This window comes from Somniosus microcephalus, chromosome 6, assembly GCF_052327205.1.
Source record: "Somniosus microcephalus isolate GS21.2 chromosome 6, FLI_Smic_1.0, whole genome shotgun sequence".
In the NCBI taxonomy this organism is placed as follows: Eukaryota; Metazoa; Chordata; class Chondrichthyes; order Squaliformes; family Somniosidae; genus Somniosus; species Somniosus microcephalus.
Genome location: NC_140992.1, coordinates 228,064,564 through 228,083,972, shown reverse-complemented (window position 1 = coordinate 228,083,972; position 19,409 = coordinate 228,064,564). Strand labels below are relative to the sequence as shown.

The 19,409-nt window shown below is 41.6% G+C and overlaps 1 protein-coding gene across 2 annotated transcripts in view; it reads left to right on the top strand.

Annotated features, from left to right (window-relative positions):
* Positions 1–19,180, top strand: part of gpt2 (glutamic pyruvate transaminase (alanine aminotransferase) 2) — a 39,006-nt gene extending 19,826 nt beyond the window's left edge. Inside the window, exons 4-11 of one of the 2 annotated variants that reach the window (XR_015078823.1) lie at positions 372–505; positions 676–919; positions 2,584–2,663; positions 2,815–2,951; positions 5,174–5,348; positions 6,283–6,438; positions 9,191–9,359; positions 10,853–10,942. Coding sequence is in view for 1 of the 2 variants with exons in the window: in XM_085991517.1 (XP_085847643.1) it covers positions 372–505; positions 676–919; positions 2,584–2,663; positions 2,815–2,951; positions 5,174–5,348; positions 6,283–6,438; positions 9,191–9,303; positions 10,853–10,943 (1,130 nt within the window). In the remaining variant the exon portion in view is untranslated. Of the gene's footprint in view, positions 1–371; positions 506–675; positions 920–2,583; positions 2,664–2,814; positions 2,952–5,173; positions 5,349–6,282; positions 6,439–9,190; positions 9,360–10,852 lie in introns of both variants that reach the window. The other variant, XM_085991517.1, reaches the window with a different exon arrangement.
* Positions 19,181–19,409: the final 229 nt, after the last annotated feature.

Sequence of the window (19,409 nt, the reverse complement as noted above, 5' to 3'; positions counted from 1 at the left end):
TGTGTTCAGTAGAGGACAGCAAAGATACACATTGAAACATTTTTTGAGGTTTTGGCCAGTTGTGATCATCAGGTCAAAGCTGAGCACTCCAACAGCAGTTTTCAGTTGACCTTTGAAAAAGCAGAGAGAATTAACCAGCTAACACAGCGCTAACTTTCTCTTCTAAACCAAGGTGCTATTAGAAGTTGAAAATGTTTTAGATGTTGGCTCGTGCCCTCATCTGTGTCCACTGCTGGACCAGATAAGGCCCTTAGTGGTATACACAACCAAATGTCATTGCACTTTCTAGAAAGCTTAATCCAATGAAGTTTTAATGAAATATTAAACTCCAGTATGTATCACAGGCACTTTTTAAAAAACCATTTTGTCAGGTTCCTATAGTGCAAGCCAGGGTCTGGATTGTATACGTCGAGATGTTGCGAAGTACGTGGAGACAAGAGACGGAGGAGTTCCTGTGGATCCTGATAATATTTACATTACCACTGGAGCAAGTGATGGAATAACTGTACGTATTCATTTGCGGTTCATTTGCCAAAAACAGGAGTGCAGTCACCACTGTTAAATAGTTTGCATTAAATAATTTTGGAATTGCTCTACTGCCTGACTCTATGTAAACCAGAGTACCTTTAATGGGTATCGTTCTGAATAACCTGCCTCTCCATTTTTATTTTATAGACCATTATGAAACTTCTGTTGTTTGGAGAAGGGAGAATGCGGACTGGAGTGATGATTCCAATCCCACAGTATCCCCTGTACTCTGCAGCCATCTCGGAGCTAGGTGCTGTCCAAATCAACTATTACCTGGATGAAGAAAAGGGCTGGGGTCTAGATAAAAATGAATTGAGGCGAAGCTTGGACAAGGCCAGGGAATATTGCTGCCCCAAGGTTCTTTGCATTATTAACCCAGGAAACCCAACCGGTACTTTGCTTTAACCATTTCTATTTAAGGTGCTTGCATACATTTGAAAGACTAGCGCTTGGTAGATTCTAGGGCATAAACTGAGGTGCTTTTACTAATGGTAAAGAACAACATTAAAAACCTGTTTTTATTAGTGGAATTAATGTCATTACAGGCATACTGGACACTTTGTTTCAAGAAGGCAGCTTTTTATTTATAGCTCAGTTGTAGCGCACTCTCCTCCTTGAGTCAGAAGGTTGTGGGTTCAAGCCCCATTCCAGATCTTGAGCACATAATCTTGGCTGGCACAGTGCAGTACTGAGGGAGTGCTGCACTGTTGGAGTTGTCCTTCAGATGACTCATTAAACAGAGTCCCAATCTATTTGTTCAGGTGGATGTAAAAGATCCCATGGCACTATTTAAAGAAAATCAAGGGAGTTCTTCTGGTGTCCTAGCCAATATTCCTCCTTCAACTAACACCATCAAAAACCTATTAAGTGAGCATTTATTTCATTGCTGTTTTGAGTCCTTGTGTGGAAATTGGCTGTTGCATTTGCCTATGTAACAGTGACTACACTTCAAAAAGTACTTCATTAGCTGTGAAGCACATTGGGTTGTCCTGAGGATGTGAAAGATGCCAAATTAATGCAATTCTTTTACAACAAGTCTATCCCATAGATTGCAGTTATCTATCTCGTTCTGTGACATAGATTTTCCAATTGGTATTTTACTACCAACCATAGCCCATTTAAAATGAATTTAGATTTAAAATAACGCTAATTGTAAATCTAGGTTACTATGCCACAAGGTGGCACAGGGTGCATTCATATTCTCCTTGGATATAAGATATTAACACCCCCACAACAGGTGGGAATGGGGGGGGGGGGGTAAAAAATTTAAAATTGCAAAACGTGGCCCTGACCTGACATGTACACGCCTGCTGCCGTTTTTGCGGCGGCGGGTTGAGTGGTATTGTAATACTTAAATCAGGCTCCCACAGTGCAGTTGGAAACCTGATTTAAATTTAACGGTTGTTGGCTGAGTTTCCCAGGGCTCTGGAAACCTGGCGGCTAACTAGAGACTGGAGCGGCTGGCTGCAGAAGGCAAGTGCTTTTTAAGAGCACTCCTTGTGAGCCAGGAGTAGCGGGCCCCTCGAGCAAGCCTTCTGCTGATCGTGGCTTCTCATCTGCTGACGCGCCCCTCCCCCAAACTAACCTCCGATCTGTCCCTCCTGATTGCTGGGGTCCGTCACCAACAGTCCCTGGTTGCCGCCTTCTGCCACTGGCTTTCCTGTCCGCTTGTCAATCTGGCGGCTGGGCGGGAAACTTTAAGTTTTTAAATTTCAAAAATGGTCCTGCCATTAAATTTGGCAGAACCTCCATGCCCCCAGGATTTCTGGGTTTTACCCCACTGCTGCTTTGAGTAAATATTGGGGCCCTTGTCTTTGTGCAAAACTCCATCTAGTGGCTTATTTGAGAACTGCTGTAATGTTCTGGATGGAAGTAGGCAAGTTCAGGTGACTGCTTGAATTAAATGATCACCTGGCTACCAGTACAATGCCACTACTTTAATGTTTAGACAGTCATAGTGATGGGTGAACGTGCCAGAATGAGGAAAGCAATTTCTGAATCTCAATTGCTCAAAAATGTGTGTTTTATATAAGCAACTTTTTTTGAAACACGCAGGCCAGGTGCAAAGCAAAAAATGCATTGAGGATATAATTCGTTTTGCTTATGAAGAAAAACTCTTCCTTCTGGCTGATGAGGTGAGATGCACCTTGTTTGCTTACTTATGGAATCTATCAAACAGTCTGAAAGCAACTTTCTGATTTTTGAGGCAAAGTCATATTTTCAGTCGTGTATTGTTCAGCCTCAGAAAACAAAGTATATGTAGATGCTTCCTTTTTTCTATTCTAGGTTTACCAGGAAAACATCTATTCAGAGGGATGTAAATTCCACTCATTCAAGAAGGTGCTGTATGGAATGGGTCCAAAGTACTCCAGTATAGTGGAACTAGTCTCTTTCCACTCCACATCCAAAGGGTACACAGGAGAGTAGGTGGTTCTATTCTAATCAGTATTCTAACTTTTTTGTGTTTTTAAAAAATTTATTTTCTTGAAGTTTTTAACTTTTTGCTTTAGGAGGTTTACTTCATTTAGCATTTGTTCACTCTGTTCTTTGCAGAGACAAATTTCCACTCGTCCGGGGGGGGGGGGGGATCCAGAAAAGGGGGCACAATCTTAAAATTAGAGTTAGGCCATTTGGGTGTGAAATCGGGAAGCACTTTCTCACACATGGCAGTGGAAAGCTGGAATTCTCTCTTTCCCCCAAAAGGCAGTGGATGCTGGGGCAATTTTCAAGACTTGGCTCGAGTTGGGTAAGGGGATCAAGGGATATGTATCGGAGATGGGTAAACTAAGTTGAATTGCCAATGATCTGATGGAATGGTGGAACAGGCTCGAGGTGCTACATGACGGCCTCCTGTTCCTGTGCACCTCTCGGGCACTTCCTATCCAGGATGGAAAGGTCAAGTTTCTCCAGTCTTTCCGTTGTATCTGAGACCTTCTACAATAGTGATCAACCTTGTGGCTCTTCTCTTCACCCTATCCAGTGCTTGAGTGTTTGTTTCTTGGCAACCAGAACTGGACGCAGTATTCAAAGTGCAGTCTGACCAGAGCACAACATAGTTTAATGACCACCTTCTCTAACTTGTATTCTGCTTTTTTTAAGCCATGTAGTTCAGCATTTTATTGGCTGTGCATTGATTGCTGCTCTGCATTGGTTGGACATGTTGAGCATCATGTCTACTAATATTCCTTGGTCTCGTTCAACTTTTTCCATGATTGTTTAATGGAGTATCTTTTTTCCCTTCCTGCACTCAGTACTTTACATTTGGCAGCATTAAATTTCACCTGCCAATTTTCTATCCATGGTACAGATTTTGTTCAACTCCTGTAATTTCTGAACTGTTTCCTTTTCACTGCACTGCCCTTGGTTTGATTTAATTTGCATTAAGGTTCCAAGTCTTTAATATAAATTTAATATGTCTGTTCCCAACATTGAGCCCTGGGGCAGCCGACTTGGTATTCTCCCTCCCTGACATAACCCCTCTAATAAGTACCTCCTGTTTACTACCCTTCTGCTAATTTCTTATCCATTACCAAGCTTTACTCTGGATCTTTGACCTTTTTTAGAAATTTCATACCTAGTCTCTGCCTTTTCTGTTTCTCTATGCATGCATACTCAGGACTAAATCAAATCTATCCCATGGGCTTTTTGTTTTTAGCCCTTTTAACTGCTCCAGGACCTTGAATATATTTATAGTTATCCCTGGTTGGTCAGGGCACATTATTGATTATTTCCTCCTTCATATTTATAAGGAAGAAATGAATCATTCAGAATATTTACTATTGTTGTCGTTCTGTTTTGAACTCATTTGCATTTTTTATGGTGTATATCTTTCTTTCTTACAATAGTAACAGTGAGATTTTTTTAACTGTTTTGTTTTGCCATTGTATGTGTGTGTGTGACTGTCCAATTGTCCCCTACTGTGTTGTTCAATATCCACTTCCAAACAGTTTGCTTTAATTGTTCCCTCATTTCTTTGAATTTAGCACTTTTATAAAGTCCTATACGTGGCTTCTGATCTTTTAGTGTAACTGAATTTGTGACACTTTCGGCGGCCACTGTGCCCCAGTGGTGCTACAACTTCCTGACCATGTAGAGGAAATGGATCGTTAACAAAAACCACTGAGAGAACTGCACTCGTGGCTTCCTTAACTTACTGGGTCATGAAGCAATTGTGCATTACATTTACCAACTCTGATTAAAAACCACTTGGGTTTTCCCACTTCATTTGAAGTCCCCCATTAAAATAATTTTCCTGTTCTTACATACCCATTTTATCTCCTCAAAGTAAATTATCATCCTTATGCTGACTTGGTAGCTGGGACTTGTTAAGACCTAGAGGCTATTCAGCAACTGATCAACTAACTCAGCATAGACTGATAATTGAATTAGGACGGTTTGGTATCTTGCTTGCTTGCATGTGCCAACCTTAATCCCTCTTTATGTAGTATTTATCTTTTTGTTCCTCTTGACAATATTTTGCATTATATTTTTTAAATATTATAGCTGATTATCCTGAAGATTTGGGATCTAAGCATATTTCACAATATGATTCATGTAGTTTGCAACAAGAAAGTTCTGAATCTGCTATTTGTGCTGTCACTGTATAAACAAGCTCAACATTTAACCTAACTTTCCTGTATTTTAGGTGTGGATTTAGAGGTGGCTATATGGAAGTTATCAACATGGACCCTGAGGTTAAGGCTCAGTTTGAGAAGCTGCTGTCAATTCGGCTGTGTCCCCCTGTTCCAGGGCAAGTAGCCATGGATGTTGTGGTAAACCCCCCAAAGCCTGGAGAAGAATCCTATGAGACGTTTACAATGGTTAGTCAGTTTTATGATTTCACTTGCATTGGCTCTGTTCTTTCTCCATTACTAGTGCTCTACTCAGAATGGCATGTATTTTACTCCATTTGTTTATTAGTGATGAAGTCAATATGTGTATAAAACAGAAAAATCTGCCAGCAATTTTACTAACATTAGCAATCTTGCTTTAATAGTATGACGCTCTTTATCTGTGCTACTTTGTGGTCAGTTAGCAGAATGTGAGATTCAGTGGACATAATTGACATTGGCAATACTGTTAAAGGACCTGCCCAACTGTAGATGCAGAGCAAAACCAAAGCATCTAGAAGAAAAGCGAACTACAACCTCACCTGTGACTTTACCAAAATCAATAGAGCTTAAAGATTTCTACAATCCCTGTATGCCTCAACAGCCTAAAGTAAAAGTACTATCCAGTGAATATTTCCAGCTGTTTTTTCCTCCCTCTCCTAAAATGCTCTTTTTGTTCAGTCCAACTATGGTGATTCAAACAGCAGTAAAAGGGTTGCAATCTAGAGAAGCACATGGGTCTAACTGGTTCCCAGCTAAATCCTAGAAATCCCCACTTTGAGGTAATCTCTTGTTGAAACTCTTCCATCCATACATATAAGACACATATGCCCTCCAAGGCACACTTCAGACAGCCATAACCACTAATACACAAGGCATGCAAAATCCCCCTTTGTGCACATCCTACAGGTCCATACTCTCAGTAACTACTATAAATATTGGCCAAAACCTTGGCCTCCAGATTGGATTTAGGGCTTAATTAAATGGGAATTATATATTTATTTTTCTTTTGGGGGGGGGGGGGGAAAAATGTTCTGCCTTTTAGTCTATAAACACAAGTCAAGTTAATGATGCTTTGTCAACTGAAATAGAAATGTTTCACAAAGTAATTTGATCATTAATGAGGTGTTTGTTTAATATGTAGGAGAAGATGAGGGTATTGCATAAGCTTGCTGAGAAAGCCAAGTTATCGGAGGAAGTCTTGAATACCATTCCTGGAATGCATTGCAACCCTTTGCAAGGGGCTATGTATGCATTTCCAAGAATCTTTATTCCTTCCAAAGCTATCCAAGAAGCCAAGGTTTGTAATTCTAGAAATAGCAAATATACAACTGTTTCTATATTTACTTATATAATGACTTGAGTAAATTTAAATAATTTGAGGATTATTTGCTTACTGTTCACTTTTTTTCAGGTTACTGTATTTTGGGTGAGTCATTCTTTTATGTTTATCTTTATTTTGACCTGAATATGGTGGGTGCATGACCTAATAAGTGTCCTCCTCAACCAATTCCCAGGTTTGCCAATCCCCATGACACTACTATCTAATTTCCCCTTTCCAAACTATAAGATGCAGCTTTCACTCCATTGCTGAACATTAGGACTGAGTAGAGTGAGATTCAAACCTGTGTCCATCTTTGTTCCATTGTGCAAATAAGATTGCTCAACATGAAAGTTGAAATCAGTTGCTAGAAGCATAGTCTAGCTTTGCTGGTTTTTTTAGGAGCTGGATAAGTTGAATGATTCCCCTGCATTGCCATTACCGGCACATTATCTCCTTGCTGTTCAGCCATTTTTGTGTTTTTCCACCTCTTGGTTGTATACCTTTAGCAAAGATTCTCTTCACTTTTTTTACTCTTTATATTTTGTAATATAGATGTGTAGCATGTTCAAAATTACGCTTCAAACTAAAGGTAATGTTCAGTTAGACATTGTAATTCAGCAGAAGTCTAAAGCATTTTGTTTTTAAGAATAGAAGATAAATGTAAGATTGATTTCTGTGCACAGGCTTCAAAAAGTTGTGCATTTTAGAAATGAGTGGTGGTGCTCCAGTTAGTGTATACCAGTTTGGACTGTGTAAATTGCTTATTGTTCAGATGCATGTCCCCATTTCCCTTTTACATCCTGCATTTGTTGTAGCTTGATCCAGGGTTTGTGCAATGGATGGATTCAGGAACAGAGACTGTCCACACACAACTGTGTATAGTTTTGGTCTCCTTACCCAAGGAGGGATATACTTTTTTTTATTCATTCACAGAATGTGGGTGTCGCTGGCAAGGCCAGCATTTATTGCCCATCCCTAATTGCCCTTGAGAAGGAGGTGGTGAGCCACCGTCTTGAACCGCAACAGTTCATCTGGTGAAGGTACTCCCACAAAGCCATTGGGGAGGGAGTTCCAGGATTTTGACCCAGTGACTTGAGGAATGGTGAGATATTTCCAAGTCAGGATGGTGTGTGACTTGGAGGTGGTGGTGTTCCCATGCACCTGCTGCCCATGTCCTTCTAGGCGGTAAAGGTCATGGGTTTGGGAGATGCCGTCGCAGAAGTTTTGGCGAGTTGCTGCATTGCATCTTGTTAATGGTACACACTGCAGACACAGTACGCCGGTGGTGAAGGGAGTGAATGCTTAAAGTGGTGGATGGGTTTGTCCTGGATGGTGTCAAGCTTCTTGTGTTGTTGGAGCTGCACTTATCCAGGCAAGTGGACAGTATTCCATTACACTCCTGACTTGTGCCTTGTGGATGATGGAAAGGCTTTGGGGAGTCAGGAGGTGAGTTACTTGCTGCAGAATACCCAACCTCTGACCTCTTGTAGCCACAGTATTTATGTGGCTGGTCCAGTTAAATTTCTGGTCAATGTGGATGATGGGGGAATTTGATGATGGGAATGTCATGGGGAGATGGTTATAGCCTGGCACTTGTATGGCACAAATGTTACTTGCCACTTGCTTGCCTTGGCAGGGGTGCAACGAAGGTTCACTAAATTGATTCCTGGGATGAGAGCTGCCCTAAGGGCTTGACAGGGTAGATGCTGAGAGGCTGTTTCCCCTGGCTGGAGAGTCTAGAACTAGGGGTCATAGCCTCAGCCATTTAGGACTGAGATCAGGAGAGATTTCTTCAGAGGGTTGTGAATTTTTAGAATCCTCTACCCCCAGAGGGCTGTGAATGCTCAGTTGTTGAGTATATTGAAGACTCCAATCGATTTTCGGGACACTAAGGGATAGGGTGGGAAAGTGGAGTTGATTTAGAACTTTCCATGGGGCCTTGTTTGGGGTGGAACCTTGGCTCCCCTGCTTCAGAGGGAGGGAGGCGGGGGGGCGGCGGTTGTGGCAGGTGACTCCCAGGCTAGGATTTCCTAGTCCACAGCGTCGAGGAAGAATGGCAAACCAGTACACAGTGAATAAGTGTACTGGTCAGTGGAAGTGGGGCCTGCCTGGGTTGTGACCTGGACCTCGAAGAATTTGAGTGCAGTTCTTCAGCTCTTTTACAAAGGCAGCAACCCGTACCCCACTTCTTTAAAAAGTACAGCTTCTGTCACACTTTGTGGCTTCGCCCTCTCTGGATGCCCAAAATACCCCCTAGTAGTCTGGGTGCCCATCTGGTTTATTTGAATGACGTGACCTACCTCTGACCCCTCAAACTTTGGCCGGCTGAGCACCAGCGGTTCTCAATGGGCGCATCCTGACATGTTTTCTAGAATGGACAGTCTGTTGGTTTTTGGGACCTTTTGTTTTCTTGGACTGATTTTAGAGCTGGTTTCTAGGGAAGCAGTATTTCCCGTCATTCAGCTGTTTGTTCCTAAATCGATAAAATAGGCTGTGTCTTTGGCTTTGGCCGTATGATCCATTTTTTTTTTTTAAATTGTGGGGTGGGTGGTTAGAGTTTTGGCAGAACTGCCATTGAAACTCTGCACGGACCGTACAGTAAAAGCCCTGGGGTTTTGTTGGACTGCATACTTGCAACAATCTTTCAATTGGCTCGCAAGCAATTGATTTTGTAGTGCTTTATTGAAGTCTGTTTTGATTGTCCTAATTTAAGTTGTTCTTGGTTTAGGCCCATGGTATGGCTCCAGATATGTTTTACTGTATGAGACTCCTAGAGGAGACTGGAATCTGTGTGGTACCTGGCAGTGGATTTGGACAAAAGGAAGGAACTTATCATTTCAGGTGAAGTCCAAAGTCTCTGCAGGCAAAGCAAAACCATGTGTCTGACTGCTTTAAAAGTAAATCTTTATAGTTTTAGCTAATTGTATACTTAAATACCTGAACAGTTTGAATCCCACTGGATATTTTTTGTGTTCTAAGATAAGTGACTACATGTGAGAACTTGGACAATATACATTTAGCGCTGTTGTATATTCTATGCACAACCCTTCTGGTGACCGTGTATCACTTCAATAACCAGAGTTGCTGAAAACTATAAAACAGGAGATCACAGACACCAAGGGCAACTTAAGGCATGTTAGCGGGCTTTAGAGTGGTGTTGTCCTCTATTCTGGCGCCATCTATGGCATCTAGCAACAGTGCAGGCAGGTTGATCAGATTGAAGAATTCTCAAGACTGCAAAGCTGGGATTATAATTCGCCTTTTAGCACATTGTACAGAAAGCAAAATAAAGAGTGGGACATGCACATGGGATTAAGATAGAAGCTGAAATATCAAACTTCAAAAAATAAAATATTTTTAAAAGTCAAACTGCAAAAAAATAAAATATTTTAAGTTATGGAATTTTGAAATGTGACTTTGTAAAATTAATTTTTCTGGGCCAGAGAGGTTGTTCAGCAGTAATTATGACTTGGTACACCATTAGTTACACTTCACTCAACAAGGCTTAACTTTTTCAATAGTTTTTACAATGAGAATAGTGCATTAAAAAAAAGTTTAACATCAAATCACTGTTGTTTGCATCTGCAAAGACTGCAACAGCGCACCCTGTGGAGGAGCAGGGTATCACCGACAGCAACTTCCAGATTTCCACATTTAACTGCGCATGTGTGAATGCCAGAAGTTCCTGTCCATTTTGCACAGTAATGCTGGCAAGCGCTGGCAGTATTGCCGTCATTGACCCGGAATTTGTGGTTGTAATCAGTCACTTGCCAGCACAATTAATTCACTGTCCTTTTCTTCCTTGAAGCTTGCACTTCCAATCATTACTGCTTCATTTGGCCAGAGTTTTTTTTAAATATTTTTCAATGGAAATCTGAGCTGTTGGCTTTTCTTTCCATGACTTAAAGCTGCTAGTCCACAACAGTGTGGCTGCAATTGGAAGTTAGTCTATAAAGATTGGCGGCACAAAGCCCCATTCTACCAGTCAATGGAGCGATGCTTTGATTGCTTCCAACACATTGCTGTGCTGTTTTTTTTTTTAAACTTTCGTTCTACAAACCTTCTACAAATTTTAAAGGACCATTTATTTACTGCCCCTTCTGACATTTTACATTTTGATTTCCCTCTGAACTGCAAGTGTGACTTTCTATGGAAAGCCCCCATCAATAATTGACATTTCTGCAGTTTTTATACTGATCCAGAATTCCATCAGTGGTAGTAAATTATTTTTGAAAGTGTCTTTTTTTTTTAAGTAGGGGGATGAATTAAAAGGGAAATAAAGAAAAATTCGAGTGGAAACCTGAATGAATTGATAGAGATAAAATTTGGCAAATTTATTTTTATCAAAATTATGTACTGGTATTTGCAGCTTTTTGTTTTTCTCCTCCAGAATGACCATTCTTCTTCCAGTTGAGAAGCTGAAAGTGCTGTTGCAGAATTTGAAAGACTTCCATACTAAGTTTCTTCAGAACTATGCATGAACACAAAGTTAATTTTGTTTGCCAGAGAAAACAACATGGTAGATGTTCTATTAACACCTCTCCCAATCCTACCAAAATGTCAAGTTAATGTTTACTGAAATGAAATGGTAAAACTGTTGACCTGCAGGTCACGATTACTAGACCTGGTTCAGTTTGGTATTGTGAATACCACTATTATGTACAACTTGTGCTGCGCTTTTTGATAGTACTTCTGTTTACAATGAAATAGTACTTGTTGGAAAGTTTGGTTGTGTTGTACTTTGAGAAGTTTGTTTTTTTTATAGTACAAATTAACATTTCTAGTACCAGATATTATGACATCACAAACTTTTCTAGGTTCAAGCCTCTAATCTCAAATTGCCAGAAATGTGCTCTAGTTTCAGGCAGTTATGTTTGGGGATGTCTTTTTTGTCAATATCTGTTTCCATGTATTGTGGGAAGATAATGCATTAATTTGACTAGTGAGCAGCTTTATAACACATTAATGTAGCAAAACCGTATCTCCTCTCTAGGTAGAGACTTTGCTGTGTACGCAGATGGATTTTCAGCAGGCTAAAAGCTAATAAAACCGCTGTCTGGATTGACTTATCAAATGCTAACTTGTAACACTGCCAAGCAAATGGATTTTATAATAATTCAAAACATCTGGTAGTAAGAGGGTTTTTTCCCCCCCCATGAATAATAGAGATATAACGTTTACAGTTTTACTTTTGTGAAGTTTGGAGAACAAGCTGTTACAACTGGCTGGTCTTGGTAAATTATGTAATTCTGAATTTGTTTTCTATTCAAGGCCTTCCAAGTAGGTAAATTCAGAACTACCAAAAATAATGTTGGCTGGGGGTGGTGGCAAGGAATGACTGCTTATCTGTAAGACGTTGTGTCTTTTAAAGAAAGTGATTTTCTTATGACTTTCTCCTCTTAAATGTTCTCAGCTTATCTACATTAATGTCAACATTTGAGGAAGAAATATCTGTTACAATAAATTGCCTATTTTTGCTGGGTTTTTAAAAATATAATTGGCCTTCAAAGGAGTAAATGTGCAGTAATGTTTCTGTCTTGATATGTCCTGCCCAGTTGAGTTTGTCTAGTCGTCCTCTCCTAAAGGTGTGTTCCGATTACAAGAGGAGCTGTAGCCCTGGAATTTCCTGGGGGGAGGTTCTCCTGATCTTCAGCAGAACCCTTGGAGAAACTGAATACCTAACTGCTCTTATTTGTCTCAAAATACCAACTATACACCTTGTTAGTTACCATAGACTGGACAAGTACATCTGCTTTTCTTCAAAGAGGATGCCTTCAGTTACCAAGATGCAATAAAAAATTTAAATTTTCAACCTCTTAACCAACAAGCAAATTCATTAAATAGATGAGCAAGTGAATATATAACTAATAATTATGACAAAATTCAAGCAGGTCTGCCTTGATTTAGCTTTGCAGAGGTTCATTTTAATTTAGTCATAAGTTTAAACAAAGATCTAGCTAGTCAGAATATTTTTTCACACTTAACTCAAGATAACTAAGTTTCATGGGTTGTCTGCAAAGCTTGAAGGAGGAGCCAAGCTACTTTTTAATTTGGTTTGGAGGGTGGGGGAGGGAAAGAAACTTTTATGATTGATTTTCTTCTTACTCATGCCAGTTATTCCAATCTAGGAAGTTCCATGTATTTGTTTCAGGGAGATTATTGGAGCGGGCGCTGTTGGCATTTGAGTCCGTTTGGAATTTTATACAGCTCCCACTAGTAAGAAATATCAGAAAAGAAACTTATTTACAAAGGAATAATTTGGATTGTGATCTTTTTTCTTTTCCAAGGTGCTAAATAGAAGAATTTCTACTGTAAATATTTGATCTTCAATTGTTCATCTTTCTGTTGAATACATTTGCTTAATAGTTTAAACCTGAAATGACATCTGATGTGATGCTGTACCACTTATTTAAGACCACACTCTGGAGGCATTGGATTCATTCCAGTAACTAAAAGAATCCATGAAAAGTTGTCACATTTCAATATTTTCACCTAGTTCACCACCTAGTAGGGTTTTTTGGTTTAGTTTGCATATTTCTAATATAATGGGCGGAGCAACAGAGGCAGGCAGGAAGTGCAGGGAACCCCTGCGGACATCCCCCTTTCAAACAAGTATACCAAGTTGGATACTGTTGAGGGGGATGACTCACCAGGGGAAGGCAGCAGCAGCCAGCTTCCTGGCACCAGGGACGCTTCTGCTGCTCAGAAAGGGAGGAAAAAGAGTGGGAGAGCAATAGTGGTAGGGGATTCTATCGTAAGGGGAACAGATAGGCGTTTCTGTGGCCGCAAACGTGACTCCAGGATGGTTTGTTGCCTCCCTGGGGCCAGGGTCTGGGATGTCACTGAGTGGCTACAGGGCATTCTTAAGGGGGAGGGTGAGCAGGCAGAGGTCGTGGTCCACATTGGGACCAACGACATAGGAAGAAAGGGGGATGAGGTCCTGCATCAAGAATTTAGGGAGCTAGGTAACAGATTAAAGAGCAGGACCTCGAAGGTTGTAATCTCTGGATTACTCCCAGTGCCACGTGCTAGTAAGTATAGGAATGGGAGGATAGAGCAGATGAATGCGTGGCTAAAGAGTTGGTGTAGGGGGGAGGGTTTTACTTTCCTGGATCACTGGGCCTGCTTCTGGGAAAAGTGGGACTTGTACAAGTCGGACGGGTTGCACCTGAACCAGAGCGGGACAAATATCCTTGCGGGGAGGTTTGCTAGCACTGTTGGGGGGGGTTTAAACTAACTTGGCAGGGGGATGGGATACAGAGGGGAGCTGAAATAGGGGGTGATGTGCTGCCAATTATAGAGGAAAAAAAACAAGTTCGCTTGGTAGACAGGGCAAATATATAAGGGCAAGGCTGGATGGCATCTATTTTAATGCAAGGAGTCTTGCAAATAAGGTGGATGCACTGAAGGTGTTGATAAACACATGGGAGTATGATATTGTTGCTATCACGGAGACATGGTTGAGGGAGGGGCAAGACTGGCAGCTCAATATTCCGGGGTACAGAATCTTCAGGCGAGACAGAGGGGGAGGTATAAGAGGAGGGGGTGTCGCAATATTAATTAAGGAGTCAATTACTGCAGTAAGGAGGGATGATATATTAGCGGGTTCCTCTAATGAGGCCATATGGGTGGAGCTTAAAAACAAAAAGGGGGCAAGCACTTTGCTGGGAGTGTACTATAGGCCTCCAAACAGTCAGGGGGAGATAGAGGAACAGATATGTAGGCAAATCTCAGAGAAATGTGCAAATAATAGGGTAATAATAATGGGGGATTTCAACTTCCCCAATATTAACTGGGATAGTCAGAGTGTGAAAGGCTCTGAGGGTGTAGAATTCTTAAAGTGCATCCAGGAGAGCTTTTTGAGCCAGCATGTAGAAAGTCCTACAAGAGAGGGGGCGGTACTGGACCTAATTCTAGGGAATGTGGCCGGCCAAGTGGAAAAAGTGCTCGTAGGTGAGCACTTTGGTGATAGTGACCATAATATGGTAAGATTTAAGGTGGTCATGGAAAAGGACAGGGATGGGCCGGAAATAAAGGTTCTAAATTGGGGGAAGGCCGATTTTAATAGGATAAGGCAGGATCTGGCCAAAATGGACTGGGATCAGCTACTTGTAGGAAAATCCGCATCGGAGCAATGGGAGGCTTTCAGAAGGGAGATTGAGATCATACAATGGCAACATGTTCCCGTAAAGGTCAAGGGTGGTTCCAAAAACCACAGGGAACCTTGGATGTCAGGGGATATACGAGAATGGATTAGGAAAAAAAGGAGGGCTTTTGGTAGATACAAAAGGCTAAAGACGGAGGAAGCCCTAGAGGAGTACAAAAAGTGCAGGGGGATACTTAAAAAAGAAATTAGGAGATCAAGGAGGGGCCATGAAATAACACTGGCGAGCAAAATAAAGGAAAATCCTAAGATGTTTTATAAGTATATTAAGGGTAAGAGGATAACTAGGGAAAAAATAGGGCCCATTAGGGACAAAAGTGGCAATCTGTGTGTGGAGCCGGAAGATGTAGGAGGGGTTCTAAATGAATTTTTTGCATCTGTTTTCACTATGGAGAAGGACGATATAGACATAGAAATAGGGCGGGGGGACTGTGATGTGCTTGAACATATTAACATCGAGAGGGAGGAGGTATTGGCGGTTTTAGCTGGCCTAAAAATGGATAAATCCCCAGGCCCGGATGAAATGTATCCCAGGCTGCTGTGTGAGGCAAAGGAAGAGATTGCGGGGGCTCCAACACATATATTCAGGACCTCTCTGGCCACAGGGGATGTGCCAGAGGACTGGAGAACCGCTAATGTAGTACCATTATTCAAGAAGGGTAGTAGGGAAAAACCGGGGAACTACAGGCCAGTGAGCCTAACATCAGTGGTAGGAAAATTATTGGAAAAAATTCTGAGGGACAAAATTTGTCTCCACTTGGAGAGGCAAGGATTAATCAGGGATAGTCAACATGGCTTTGTCAAGGGAAGATCATGTCTGACTAATTTGATTGAATTTTTTGAGGGGGTGACTAGGTGTGTGGATGAGGGTAACGCAGTGGATGTGGTATATATGGATTTCAGTAAGGCCTTCGATAAAGTCCCGCACAGGAGACTGGTCAAGAAGGTAAGAGCCCATGGAATCCAGGGTGCCTTGGCACATTGCCACTAAGCCAGTTTTGTATCCAAAGGCAGAGGGTGATGGTCGAAGGTTGTTTTTGTGACTGGAAGCCTGTGGCCAGTGGGGTACCACAGGGATCGGTGCTGGGTCCCTTGCTGTTTGTGGTCTACATTAATGACTTGGATATGAATGTAAAAGGTATGATCAGTAAGTTCGCGGATGATACAAAAATTGGTAGGGTGGTAAATAGCGAGGAGGGTAGCCTCAGTCTGCAGGACGATATAGATGGGTTGGTCAGATGGGCGGAACAGTGGCAAATGGAATTTAACACGGAAAAGTGCGAGGTGATGCACTTTGGGGGGACTAACAAGGCAAGGCAATACACAATGAATGGAAAGACCCTAGGCAAGACGGAGGGTCAGAGGGATCTGGGTGTGCAAGTACACAGATCCTTGAAGGCGGCGGAACAGGTGGATAAGGTGGTAAAAAAGGCATATGGGATACTTGCCTTCATTAGCCGAGGCATTGAATATAAGAGCAAGGAGGTTATGATGGAGCTGTATAAAACACTGGTTAGGCCACAGCTGGAATACTGTGCAGTTCTGGTCGCCACACTACAGGAAGGATGTGATCGCGTTAGAGAGGGTGCAGAGGAGGTTCACCAGGATGTTACCAGGGCTGGAGCGCTTCAGCTATGAAGAGAGACTGGGCAGATTGGGTTTGTTTTCCTTGGAGCAGAGGAGGCTGAGGGGGGACATGATTGAGGTGTACAAAATTATGAGGGGCATAGATAGGATGGATGCTGAGGAGCTTTTTCCCTTAGTAGAGGGGTCAATAACTAGGGGGCATAGATTCAAGGTAAAGGGCAGGAGGTTTAGAGGGGATTTGAGAAAGAACTTTTTCACCCAGAGGGTGGTTGGAGTCTGGAACTCACTGCCTGAAAGGGTTGTGGAGGCAGGAACCCTCAACATTTAAGAAGCATTTGGATGAGCACTTGAAATGCCATAGCATACAAGGCTACGGACCAAATGCTGGAATATGGGATTAGATTAGACAGGGCTTGATGGCCGGCGCGGACACGATGGGCCGAAGGGCCTCTATCCGTGCTGTATTACTCTATGACTCTGAGGATTCAAGTGGTTAATTGCCAAGAGTTCCAGCATGCTATTTTGACTTGATAGCAAAATGTCTGGAGCTGGATACAACAAAGGATGGCTAGGATTTTAATGGGCTGTTTCAAAGGGAAATGAGTGATCCATCTATTATACCATATTGGTTTGAAACCGGAGAGATGTTTATTAGTACATGCCAGAAAGAAATTGGATATAATGTTGAATTGGTTTTATTCATTGAGCACAATAGGTGGCCTACCTGATGAAACAATGTAGCTACCAGGTGCTGTGATAGTTTTGATAGGTAGCTCAATGAGTGGATCTTCACAACAAAGGGGCAGAAGTTGAATCTCTTTCTCTTTTTCTCTTTCTCTCTCTCTTTCTGAACCTAAGTAACAGTCTGCAATAAATGGGAGTTTGAAAGCCAGAGAAACAGAACTTGCTGAGTGTGAACTGTGTGATACTGGGAGTAGGCCCATACAAAGAGCAAATTTTGCATAATTATTTTTTAGTTTAGAATTGGTTTCAGTTCACCACCTAGAAGATAGAGATGCATGTGGACCATATGTAAAATTAGAGTATCCAGTACACACAATGAGGAGTCTTGTTACTGCCCCTGGGTTATATTGTGCAACTAGATATTGGACAGTAAAGGTATTCTCCAGATCATAGACAATATGTCCTCTACTTACAAGAGTAACTGGTGATGCTGAACCTGAGGGAATATCTAGTGCACACCTGAAATTTGTAGCACTCGTTCTGTTTGTTATCCTGGGCTTGTTGCCAAAAAGCTAGTCGCGGCTAATCAAGATTAATAAGAGGCGTAGGAAGTTGAGATTCACCTGAGTGATTTGATATGGGGTTGAAAAATCTAGTGTAAGGAGTGTAGAAAAGACTCAAATGTAGCAATAACACATAGTTTCAGAAGATAAACTAACCAGTCCCTTAAACGAATAATAATTGGCGACAATCTCTATGCTAGGCTATGTTTTAGTTAACTTTTGTGCAGCATTCCTTTCTTCCTGGCATCTTTCTAACTGGGAGCCTAACCTCTCTTTCTGAAGTTTGCAACTAACTTGCCTCAATTCAGATTGTTGAACAGCTTCAGCTCATTAATGTGCCTGGGGGAATAAAAATGTTGCTGTGCCTTCCTGAATTTGAATAACTGTCAGCTGCATGCAAAAGTAACTGCAGGTCATGTACATCACCCAATGTAGTTTAGTTTCTAACCTCAAACTTTGGAGACCGATGACTAGACTGATTCCAGGGATGAGGGGACTGACCTATGAGGAGAGATTGAGTAGACTAGGCCTATATTCTCTAGCATTTAGAAGTATGAGAGGTGATCTCATTGAAACATATAAAATTCTTAAGGGGAGGATGTTTCCCCTGACTGGCAGTTCGAGAACTCGGGGTGGTGGGGGGTTACAGTCTCAGAATAAGGGCTCAGCCATTTAGGACGGAGATGAGAAATTTCTTCACTCAAAGGGTTGTTAATCTTTGGCATTCTCTATCCCTGTGGATGCTCAGCTGTTAAGTATGTTTAAGACCGATCAATAGATTTTTGGATACTAAGGGAATCGAGGTATATGGGGATCGTGCGGAAAGGTGGAGTTGAGGTAGAAGATCAGTCATGATCTTATTGAATGGTGGAGCAGTATGGCCTACTCCTGCTCCTATTATGACATTGTAACGTTTTTATCCCACTAGACTGGATATGTGATTGGGCCATAGTTTGTTATTTAAAATAACAGTGAGGCTAACGGAGCTCCCCATTATGCTAAAATGAAACCGCAACTCTAGACGAGAGGCAGATGCATGGTTAAACTCAAAAATCCAAAAGCTGCTGACTAAGATGTGCTGCTCTACCATTTAGCTTTATGAAAATGGCATCTTGCTGACTGGCTCATCATTGAATGGTGTGAGGTTGCTGTACTTGCGTGGCAGATACAAACTGAACTCACGACAATAAGTAAGTCTTGTACACTTCAGTCTATGTACCCTTTTAAATGATGTAGTAAGTGTTAATCACTGCCAAACAACCTCTCTGGTACTGCAAATTAATTACTCCATGTGTGGAGTCTCATTTCTTCAGGTTTAGTTGGAGATTTTAAAAGTTAATTTTAAGTTCTACATTTTTTAAAAACTTTTTGTCTGCTTCTCTCTCTCTCTCCAATCTTTCTTTCCCTTTATTTCTCTTTCTATACCTGATTTGATATTGAAGTTACCCACTCTAATTTACACATCTCAGCCTTGTGCTGTTAATTTTATTATCCTTCAATCTAATTGGTTAAGGAGATGCACAGTTGCTTGCCCTGTTCATTCGTGTCTCAGATGTTTCCCTCGTTGTGATATTATTAGCTTGCACTTTCAGCAATATGCAATACACAAAATTTAAAAACACCTAAATCTGCAAGGGCAAGATGCCCTGGCACAGTAAATTATGGCCCATTGAAACTGCAGTGTCCTGTTTTGTTCCTCCTCTTTCTCCCCCCCCCCCCCCCCCCCAAAAAAAAAAAACTGATGGCTTGTGACTGTTACAGGGAATGCCATAAAGCTAAGCCTATACAAAAATGGTCCTAAGTGCTGCTGATGCAACACTTCTGGTGCTTAAATGTGAACTTCTTCCTGATGTGACAGTGTCTTACTGTCCTGGAAATCACAATGTTCCATGACCATGTTGTATCCTTGCAGGGTGATGCTTCATCACAAGACACATTTTTGTCTCGAG